Source organism: Rutidosis leptorrhynchoides, chromosome 4 (genome assembly GCF_046630445.1).
Source record: "Rutidosis leptorrhynchoides isolate AG116_Rl617_1_P2 chromosome 4, CSIRO_AGI_Rlap_v1, whole genome shotgun sequence".
Taxonomy (NCBI): domain Eukaryota; kingdom Viridiplantae; phylum Streptophyta; class Magnoliopsida; order Asterales; family Asteraceae; genus Rutidosis; species Rutidosis leptorrhynchoides.
The window spans coordinates 340551640-340562355 of record NC_092336.1 but is presented as its reverse complement, the minus strand read 5'-3'; the positions used below and the strand labels follow the sequence as shown (position 1 = coordinate 340562355).

The 10716-nt window shown below is 37.4% G+C and overlaps 1 protein-coding gene across 1 annotated transcript; it reads right to left on the bottom strand.

Moving 5' to 3' along the window:
* Positions 1–279: 279 nt before the first annotated feature.
* Positions 280–6611, bottom strand: LOC139904385 (disease resistance protein At4g27190-like). The gene is made up of 4 exons (XM_071886322.1): positions 3729–6611; positions 2426–2788; positions 997–1662; positions 280–433 (listed from the first exon to the last, which is right to left on the bottom strand). Exons 1-3 carry the CDS (start codon positions 6609–6611, stop codon positions 997–999), a joined length of 3912 nt encoding a protein of 1303 aa, XP_071742423.1. The 3' UTR covers positions 280–433.
* Positions 6612–10716: the final 4105 nt, after the last annotated feature.

Here is a 10716-nt window from a genome sequence, read left to right as displayed (position 1 = left end):
ACGGTTTGATTCCATAAGATTTCTTAAGTAACTATAATCCTAGCTTTTATAACGTTTTCTACCTTCTGTTATCAACAGTCGGTCTTTACCTTAATTTTGCTCTATTTTAGTCACATTTGTAGGAAAGAAGGTTTCATACTTTTAGAGCATGTAGCGAAACCCAAGTGTAGTGTACGAATACAGCATAGAATCTAGACAAACGAAGTTGGTAACTTAGTATTTTTTGTTAGATAATTTGGACAAGCATAAACATACCAATAATATAAATGAAGACTCACTCACACACAACAACACGATGTTATAAGTTATTACAGACCATCAACTATCTTTGAAGTTTCCAAGTGCTCCTTATGAGCGAATATTTGTTCAAATTTGTGCTTCATATAACCGAGTATGCACCGCAGAAAGCTGCCGGCAAAATCAAATGGATGATCTGTAACAACAATATAATTGCATGATGGTTTGTAGGGTATGTGTTAAAAGAATATATATTAATTAATGGAAAACGAATTAAAGCAGTTGCCGGTATGTAAAGGTTGTTCAATATTTGGTTTCAAAATTAGTAACTCGAAAATCGAACCGAATTAAAATCTAAAGAATCAAACTGAATTTGAATTCGATTTTTGGTTCAGTTTCAGTTTAGTTTACAATTTTGAATTCGGTTTTACTTTTTTCGAATTCGGCATAACCGAAAACCGAATTAAACGAGTAATATGTTAAATTATATAGACGAAAAACCGTTTTTAAAATCAAAAGTGGAATTTAAAATTGATTTATAATTATTTTGTTTAATTTATGATTTTCTGGATCTTACATATATTAACCGAAACAGAACCAAATTCGAATTTGATTTTTCGTTCGGTTTTGCTTTCAGTTTTAGAAATTGATTGTCTCTAAAGTTTTCAAAACCAAACTGAGTAAATCGATAAAACCAAAAAAAACACACTAGCAGTACGAGACTGACTCTTTTATTGGAAGATTATGAGTAAAACATACCTAATATTCCCAATTAGAAAATCTGTGCTTGATTGTACTATTGAGGTCTCCCAACCAAGTTTCTACACCATCAATCACTGCATACTTGAGTCTTTGTGTGATGACTGAACTTTTAGAGAAAGTATACATATCTGGACAACTCTTAACAGTCACTTGTTTTAGTTCAATCAGTTCTATATCCCATTTGGTATTCGAAAAATAGTTAAGATTTGGTAGATACGCAAGCTTGAGTTTTTCCAGTTTGTCAACCGAAAGAACGGCACCCAAGTTTCCATCACTATGATCATCTAAAATAACTGCTTCCATCATCTTGCAACTTGACACATCCAAAATCTGGAGATTTGAAAGACCTTTGAATGTGTAGAAAGAGCACAAGTTTCTCAACTTCGGACACTCGTAAATATATAAACTTTTCAGGTTTCTGATTTGTACTCCTTTCGATCCCCACACTTGTTCCAGTGAATCACATTTTTCTACTTGCAACTTTTCCAAATTTGGAAACAGTGTATCCAAATCCGATGGAAATATTTTCACTAGTTTGTGACATTTTTCGATTCTTAGCGATTTTAGCTTACCGAATTGGCTTGGTGCCAGTTGGTTGGACCACAACTCCTCGACGCTTTCTAGTTCAGACACTTCAAGTGTCTCCAAAATAGGAAATGAGACCTACGACATGACAGTAAACAACACATATCTCACATGGTTTTACATTTTAAGAAATTTAGACATAGTATAATTATGTGGTATGTTTGTTGAAAAAGAAATTTTGGGCCGGGTCCGGGTCCTGGTATGAGAGTCTGTGGCTGGGTTGGGGATAGTTGCTAAGTTTTTTTTGCAGGTCCAGATCCAGGGACAGTTTTAGATACAAAACTGAATACCCGAAATGACCCGAATTCGTATACCCGACCCGTTTGAATTACAATACTAATTTTTTTCAGTGTTTTGGATTTGTGTTTTAGCTTTGTAGTTGGTACATATGAACTCATTTTATAATCGTAAGAAGTAGGTGTTTGCATGGTAGTGGAAGTTACATATTTTAGTCATATGTCATATTGACAAAACTTATATCCGTGAGGAAATGATTAACTGGGGATCCCCATTTATTCGTGGGAAAACCTGTTTTCCTTCAATTAGTAAGTAAATGATCACCCGTCGGGTATGAATCCGGGTTTGGAATGAGGTTTCTTGATCAGGTTTGGGTCCGGGATTACCTATACCCCGGCCTAAACCCGGCCCGATGCAATCCATATAATGGTCTTGAGTCAAACAGGTCTAATTTGGCAGGTTGGTGTTTGTTTTGCAGGTTACTCTTGGGTTGGTGTGTTTCGGGTCCATGGGTTAAAAATCTCAACCCTATCCCGTTTATCACTGTGCTGCATGGGCCGGGTTTCGGGCCGACGTAGGTGACAACAAACTTACTTAGACATACCTTATCATCAAATACAGGTCCCGGGCGAGTGGCAGTCTCGTCACTACAGAAAGTTCTGAAATGTGTTAGCCAACGAAGTCGCAGAACTCTGAGTTGGGGAAACTCGACGTAATCAACCCCTCGGCAGAAAAAAGTTAGCTTATTTAGTCCAAAAAGGATTACTTCTTTTAGCATGAGGAACACAATCTTTTCTTCTGCTGTAGTAATAGAAGGTCTTTGGATTAAAATAACTTGTTCCATCATGTGACAAAATTGAATATAAAGTCCTTGCAGATGCACTAGATTTGGATGGTGCCCACACCAAACTTCCTTAATATTGGCAACATTAGTAATTGTCAATTCTGCCAAGCTAGAAAATTCAACCTGATAAGTTATAAACAATGTTAAGAAATTGTAGCAATTTTTTGATAGAACCTTATCAAACATCTGATAGAACAAGTGCTGAAATGTTAAAAAAGTGTAGAAATTTTCTGTGACAAGAACACTAATGTGGAGTCAAATTTTTGTGTTTTTGGGAAGAGAGAAGAGTTTGACACAGTGTCAAATTTTGAAGTTGTGTTATGGTGAATGTCAAATTTGAGTGTCAAAATTGAGTAAAAAGGTTGAGTGACGTGATAAAATATTAGTGGAAGTTGGGTGGTAAAAATATAAATAAATAATTAATGTGAAAATGAGGTAAAAATTTGATATGGTGTCAAATTTATCACTTTCTGGCACAGGTTCATCTCTTAATTTTAAGGCCTTTTTCAATAAGCAAAAATAGGTCTTTTGTATAGAATATATTCTTGGATTATATTCAGAGAAAATGGTGCGGTTGGTCCCTGTGGTTTACATGAAATGGGGTGTTTGATCCCTGAACTTCATTTTCGGGGTTGTTGGTCCCTATGATTTTCAAAACACGTGTGGTTGGTCCCTGACAGGGACCAACTACACTTATTTTGAACTTTCATTTTCGGGGTTGTTGGTCCCTGACAGGGACCAACCACACGTATTTTGAAAATCACAGGGACCAACAACCCCGAAAATGAAGTTCAGGGACCAAACACCCCATTTCATGTAAATCACAGAGACCAACCGCACAATTTTCTCTTATATTTATGGCCCTTTAGATTTTGCGTCCTGTAAAAGTGCACAACCTGCACGCCCCCAAATATGGCCATGCCCATCATGAATAAACTAATGCCCCAAATATGTCAAATTTGACGCCCCGGTGTTAGGGGCGCCAAATTCGCCACATCACAGTAAAAATTGAATATGACGCCCGGTAAGGGGTTGTCTAATTGAACAAGTACGAAAATTAAACCTTGTGGTCGACGAGAGATTGAAGCTTAACGCCTCGATGGTTAGAAAAACTGATCTCCTCAGGACAAAAGGTATAAAATTTCTGTAAATATTCAAGTTTCAATACTTTGAGCTGAGGAAACTCAAGTTGCAGGTTAATCCCCTGACAGAAACAACTTAATCCAACATCGTTAATGATCAACTCCGTCAACTTTGGGAAAACAATCTTATCATCAACAGTAATTTCCGGCGCTGAAGACCTTGGATTTTGTATAACTTGGTGCATATTTGGGCAATATTCTATATAAAGGCTTTCGAGTTGCACCAAATTCATTGCTACTGACTGCGTAAACAGGTGTCTCATTTCAGGTACAACTGACAGACGAATCTTACGTAACCTTGAAAATGATCTAACCGGAAGCCCTTGAACATCATGACGTAATATTCCTTTTAAATGCCACATCTTTTCGATATGTAGTTTCTCCAAATTATTAAACACGCCAGAACTATTCGACGAGTAACTGTAATCTGAAAGATATTCTGTACCTTCACTGTTACAACATTCAACAGTTAAGTTTCTCACTTGCTGAAAACCATTCGGGACGAGCTCTTTTAGCGCCGTTTTCAAACCGTCACCGGTTAAAAACACTTTTTCAGTGTTTCTTCTTAATAACGTTTCGATCCCGCCTCCTAAATGCGTATCGGTACTCTCGAGCTGTAACAAAAGCATTCGGTTGTTGAAAGATGGAACCTTTTCAAAATGAACTCCTACAGAAATAACGTATCGTTGTAGTTTTTGAAAGATCGAATTTTTAGGGAGGAAACTCGAAGATTTGATTCGTATCCCTAAATATATCAAGTTTTTTAAAGACTCTAGTTCGGTTAAGCTTGCATCATTTTCGTCGTTACCCCACGACTTTGATCCCGTGTCTAATTCTTCTAATCGCGACAAACTTGAAATGACACCTGGCGCGATCCTATGCAGCGAATGACAACGACTCAAATCTAGCAACCTCAAACTAACAAATTTCCCAACTTGCAGAGGCAACTCTTGAATATCACAATTTCCCAAACTCAATATTTCAAGATCAACAAACTCTTCACTTTTAATGTCTCCAATAGTTTCCATATTGCAGTCCATACATAGCGCAAACACATCTCGAGGCAAAGAAACTAGTAACGACGATAGTGAAAAAACTGACATATTCCACATTTCAACGACTCGTAGTTTCTTCATTACCTCAAAAACCGGGTTCAACTTCTCTAAAGGTACTAACTTTGGACATGACAGTTGAAAAAGTTCAACTTTTTCGAAATTTAACCCTCTCGAAGGAACCTCAGATATCTCATTTGATACTAACGAGAGCGCATTGTAATCAACGTAGGTCCCACGTCTAGACCATTTATCCTCGTGTATAACTACTGCACTGAATTGTTGCTCCATATTCAATTTCGACGTAGATGCAACTGATATTCCAACTGCACGTACAACATTGTGCACTTTGACAGTTGACTTTCTATCACCACTTAATAACAGAAAACGGCTTTTAAGTTGATCGGTAAGCGCATGTACTCTGTCTCTTGCTTGCATCAATGAATCCACACCCCTGAACAAATCCAACCCAAACCCATTTCGCACCAACGCTTCTAATGAAACATTTGCATATTCCGGATACAAACAACATAAAATAAAGATTTTTTTCGTTTCTTCATCTTCTAAAAGATCATAACTTACTTGCAAAGACTTATAGACGTCTTTCTTAACACCTTCAATGTTTTCGGGTACAATACCCTTTTGCAGTTTTTGCAACGTATCGTTCCAAACTTCTTTTCTTTTGTCCTTTAGTGCCCTACCAAGACACACTATTGCAATAGGTAAACCACCACACTTTTTCGCAATTTCAGATGCTGTTTCACACAAATCGGGATCATTTTGTAGCGAATCGCCAACCATTTCGCCCAAAAGACTCCAAGCTTCCGATTGTGTTAACACATCAAGTCGTAAAATTTCATTACATCCCATCGCTTTACACGCATCAACGCTTCTTGAAGTCAAAATCACTTTACAATTATACTTGTTACCAAACGGTATCCCGATACTTTTCAACTCGACATGTGTCCACACGTCGTCAAGTATCACAAGATTCCCCTTTTTGCTTTGAAGTAACCGTTTCCATAATTCATTCGCTCGTCCTTCTAACGTTGTAGATTTGAATCTTAACCCTAACCATTTTGCCAAATCTTCTTGAACACGTTCCAAATCATGTTCTTTCGGTACGACCGCCATGACAATCTCATCGAACAATTTCTCGCCTTTAACACGCCTCGCAACTTCCTTAACCAACGTAGTCTTACCTGATCCACCCATACCACATATACTAATAATACGTTTCGTGTCATCCTTTAACCACTTCATCAACTGATTTACAGTTGGTGTTCTTGATTCAAAGTTTCTGAAATTCTCATTCGATATTTCTCCTACTTCTGATGGAGGTGCAGGGTATGATATTTTAGGAAACGTTTCGCCTTTTAACTCAGCAGCCTTCTCTGTTTTTTTCTTCGCCATTTTGCTTAACATGTACCGTCGTTTGATATTTGGAAACCAGCTAGTTTTGTTTTCTTGAACTTCGATTTCAAGAAATTTGGTAGATTCTTCACAAACTATATCTACACTTGCAAACCATTGGTCAACTTCAGGTGCAACAATTTCTCCATTTCTTCTTGCATCTTCAACTTCTAGCATTATTCCATATGATTTGGCCTTTAGTTTCTCTACTTGTTCTTTGAGACTTTTAAGGTTTTTCTTGTAGTTTAATACGTATCCCAGGTGGCGGCTAGTTTCGGCAATAAGTTTTTCTCCGATTAAAGCTATGAAATTACCGGCACAACCTATCAACACTTCCATTTCTTTAGAATGAAAATTGCGTTATTATCGAAAGATTCTCCTGGAGGGTAAAAACAAGAACAATTAGTCCGCTAAGATAATGAAACAACAGTGATGGCACCATTAGAATGCTTTTTTTTGCTTCTGATATGGATCATGGTTTTAAAGCATATTGTTTATTCTTTCTTTGAACAGCATATATATTACACATTTGAATCCACAACCAGTAGTGGATCTAAAAATTTGTAATCTGATTTTTGTAAGAGCACTTCCAACGGTTGGAGAATCATCCGCCCTCACGAGGACCCCATTGGCATTGTCCCCGCCCTCCTCTAGCCCTCAAATATCACCCCGCTTCTTGTGTTCGCACTACATATCTCGGGCGGGGTGTATTGAATAAATGGGTTGTACTCTTAGCTTTAATAGTTGTAACATGTTTAATTAAATAATACAGTGTGTCTCAATTATTTTGAGGAAGTATGTTATGATTGAGAGTGATTTAGTCCTGGGTTAGTCCTAGTGAACAAGTGCTGTGGCGCTGATGTGGTAGTTACCAGAAAGTATGTCATGGTTGTCATGGTTGTGAGTGGTCTAAGTATTTGCTTAAAATGGGAATTGAGCTCAAGAGGGAAAAAGTCACCAATCTTTTCTTGTCCCATGTTGCATGCTACTCAGGAATACGATCTTTTCGATTTGTTGCTAGTTGTGATATATACAGGGGAGTAATAAGAGGAAGCAACTTTTTTTAGGATGGCCGGAAGCAAATTTCCGCACGGAATCCATTCAGTTAAAAAAGGATGTAGGAGTATTATCGTCATTTTTAGGTTTTTAAAGAAGTGGTGAATATTAACTCAAACTTGATCAAGGGGAAGTTAAAGCAGGACATCTGGTGTGAGGTCGTTCCTATGTATTACATATCCTATTTGGAAGACCATGGTATACGAGTAGGGTGTTACTCGCGTATGGAGAACACCGGTTGACTTTTAACAGCAAACGTTATGTGATTTTCTTAACTCTTGTTATAATGATGGATGTTAAATTTTTATGTTAACTGAGGTGAAAAGTAATGTTTTAACCGAGTGAAAAACGCTAAAATTATGAAAACAATTTTCCGCCTTTTTAAAGGGGAGCAAGTGGGTAGAGTTAAGAGTTTCCTAAAAAGTAGCTAAGTTGCATAAAAGGAGGTAAATGGATGTTGAAATTATCACTACCTTATTCCCACCGAGATGTCCCATTCCCTCTAAATTGCGTAAAGACACGCACACACACATGTAAGCACGTATGTATGTATGGATAGGTTTAATTAACAACTAAAAGAATCACAAAAACTACGACAATCAATAAATTCTAAGAATTTTATGCATGTAAATGTAACAGATCATATAAATATTATTTAATATTCATATATATACATATACATATATATACATATTACAACAAACAAAAGTTAAAAACTCTATAATTCACATCTAAACGAACGTTGACATAAACGATGTGCACGTGTAAGCTAAGGAAATATAAAATTTTTTTAATGATAACTTTATGTTGGATTGTGCCCCAAAAGTATTCGGTCAAGTGGGATGGGCCGATTAAAGATTTGTTAATGCTCTCCTAATGCAAATACAATTAGGAGTCCAAGTCAGTTTAGAAACCGTTGTGGTTATCTGATTAAATGCACGTATCCTTCATGTTTTTAAACACATGTTCCAATCCCATCATGTATCACAATTTACATACCTTGCATTTGTTTTTAGGAATTCGGTTCCTCCTATTATTCTTCATACGACATATATACCGATGAAGTATTGTACTCGTTTGATAATAGTGAAAAATTCATGGTTTTCACGTAAATCTTCTTGTTCTTTATTGCTTACGTTTACATACTTGCTTCCGTCTACGTCTTATCTCTTACAAGTGGTATCAAGAGCTTTGTTACGAAGGGTGCCAAGTTCGACGTAGACAAGTTTGATGGCAAGATTAGTTTTGCAATATGAAAGTTACAAATGCTAGTTGTGCTCACCCATCACGGGTTTAAGAAAAATCTTCTCGGGGTAACAAACAAACTGGCATGACCGATGAAGAGTGGGTAGAGCTAGATGAAAAAGCACTTGCCATTATTCAATTATTATTATCTCGTGAAGTACTTCGAGAGGTAATTCACGAGAAGACGGCTGCGAGCTTATGGGTCAAGTTGGAATCCCTTTATATGACCAAAAGCCTCGCTAATAAACTTCGGTTGAAATTATGGGTCAAGGATCACCTAGACAAATTCAATAGCATACTCATTGACTTGGAAAATCTCGAAGTCACTATAAATGACGAAGATAAGGCCGTATTACTTGTCATCTAGCTACATGCATCATACAAGCACTTCAAGGAAATTATGCTATATGGAAATCATGAAACCCTTGCATTAGATGATGTGAAGTCAACGTTATTGTCAGAGCAAAAATACGATGATGAGCCTGAGAGTGGCGAAGGTCTGATGGCTAGAGGCTGCACGTCTGAACGAGGAGAAAGTAGCCAAAATAATCACAAGAAGCATCGATCACAATCTAAAGGTAGACAGCAAAATAAGTCTTGCAAATATTGTAAGAAACCGGGACATCTCATTTCAAAATGCTACAAACTGAAGAACAAATTGGAACGTGAGGCAACCTCGAATAGTGAAAAGAAAAACGATAAAACACCGCCATTACTCAGGGCGAATCCGATGGTGATATCTACTTAGCAATTGACTCAAATCGAACTAAGGACGAATGGGTCATTGACTCAAGCTGCACTTTTCATATGACCCCTCAGAAAGAGTGGTTTTCTAACTACGAATCATTCAATGGTGGAAATGTGTATATGGGAAATCACACCGTATGCACCATCGTTGGAAAAGGGAATATTCAAATCAAGATGTACGACGGAGTTTTAAGGACCATAACTGGTGTGAGAACGTACCCGACCTCAAACAAAACCTACTATCCCATAGCATTCTCGAGGCAAATGGATATAAATACTCTGGAGAACTTGGGGTCATAAAAATATTGAAGGGTGTGCTATTTTCAATCAAATCCATACAAACCGATGGATTATACGTACTACAAGGAAGTACCATGGTTGGTACTACTGCTGTTGCTGCCACATCACAGGCGCACAAAGAGGTCTCAAAGCTGTGGCATTACTGACTAGGTCATATGGGCGAGAAAGGTATGAATTTACTAGTTAAGAAGGGCCACTTAAAAGATATGTGCAAGCTTGAATCCTGCGAACATTGTGTATTTGAAAAACAAAAACGATTCAGTTTTCTTTTGGTGCCCATCGAACCAAGGACATTCTCGACTACATACATTCGGATCTTTGGGGGCCATCCTCAGTCACATCTCGAGGTGGAAATAGGTACATGCTGACTATTATTGATGATTTTTCTAGCAAAGTTTGGACTTTTTTCTTGAAACAAAAAAAATGAAGTTTTCACTACGTTTAAAGAATGGAAAATAATAATCGAGAACCAAACTGATAAGAGGATTAAGAAGTTGAGGATCGATAACTGACTCGAATTCTGTGGGGAAGAATTCAATAACTTTTTCCATAAAGAACGGATTTCCTGACATCACACACTGGTTCGAACTACTCAACAAAACGGAGTTGCGGAAAGAAAGAATATGATGGTAATGGAGAAGGTACGATGCTTGCTGTCACACGCAAAGCTAGACAAATCTTTTTGGGTTGAGGCAGCTACCACAGCTACATATTTAATTAATCGTACCCCACATAAATCTCTTGAAGGAAACATACCTGAAGAGGTTTGGTCAGGTAATCCTATTGAGTACTCCCATCTTAGAATTTTTAGATCTCCTGTCTACGTTCATGTCAATGAAGATAATATAGCCCCACGCGCTATTAAATGTGTATTTCTTAGATACGGGACTGGAGTAAATGGATATCGTGTTTGGTGCCCCGACCCAAAATATTGCAAAGTAATATATATAATCAGGATGTTTCGTTTAATGAGCAAGAAATCATGAATCCTAGAAGCACCACTACACGTCCCCTAGATACCGTCACAACAGAACATAGTACTTCGGATAAGGTGGAGTTCGAAGTAGAAGTGGGAGATCAAACTGATGCTCAAGAT

Coding starts and splice junctions, on each gene's coding strand:
- LOC139904385 (XM_071886322.1), bottom strand. CDS start 6,611: ATGGAAGTGTTGATAGGTTGTGCCGGTAATTTCATAGCTTTAATCGGA. Junction 2,789..3,728: donor AATCTCTCGTCGACCACAAG/GTTTAATTTTCG, acceptor ATAACTTATCAG/GTTGAATTTTCTAGCTTGGC. Junction 1,663..2,425: donor GACCTGTATTTGATGATAAG/GTATGTCTAAGT, acceptor GTCATGTCGTAG/GTCTCATTTCCTATTTTGGA.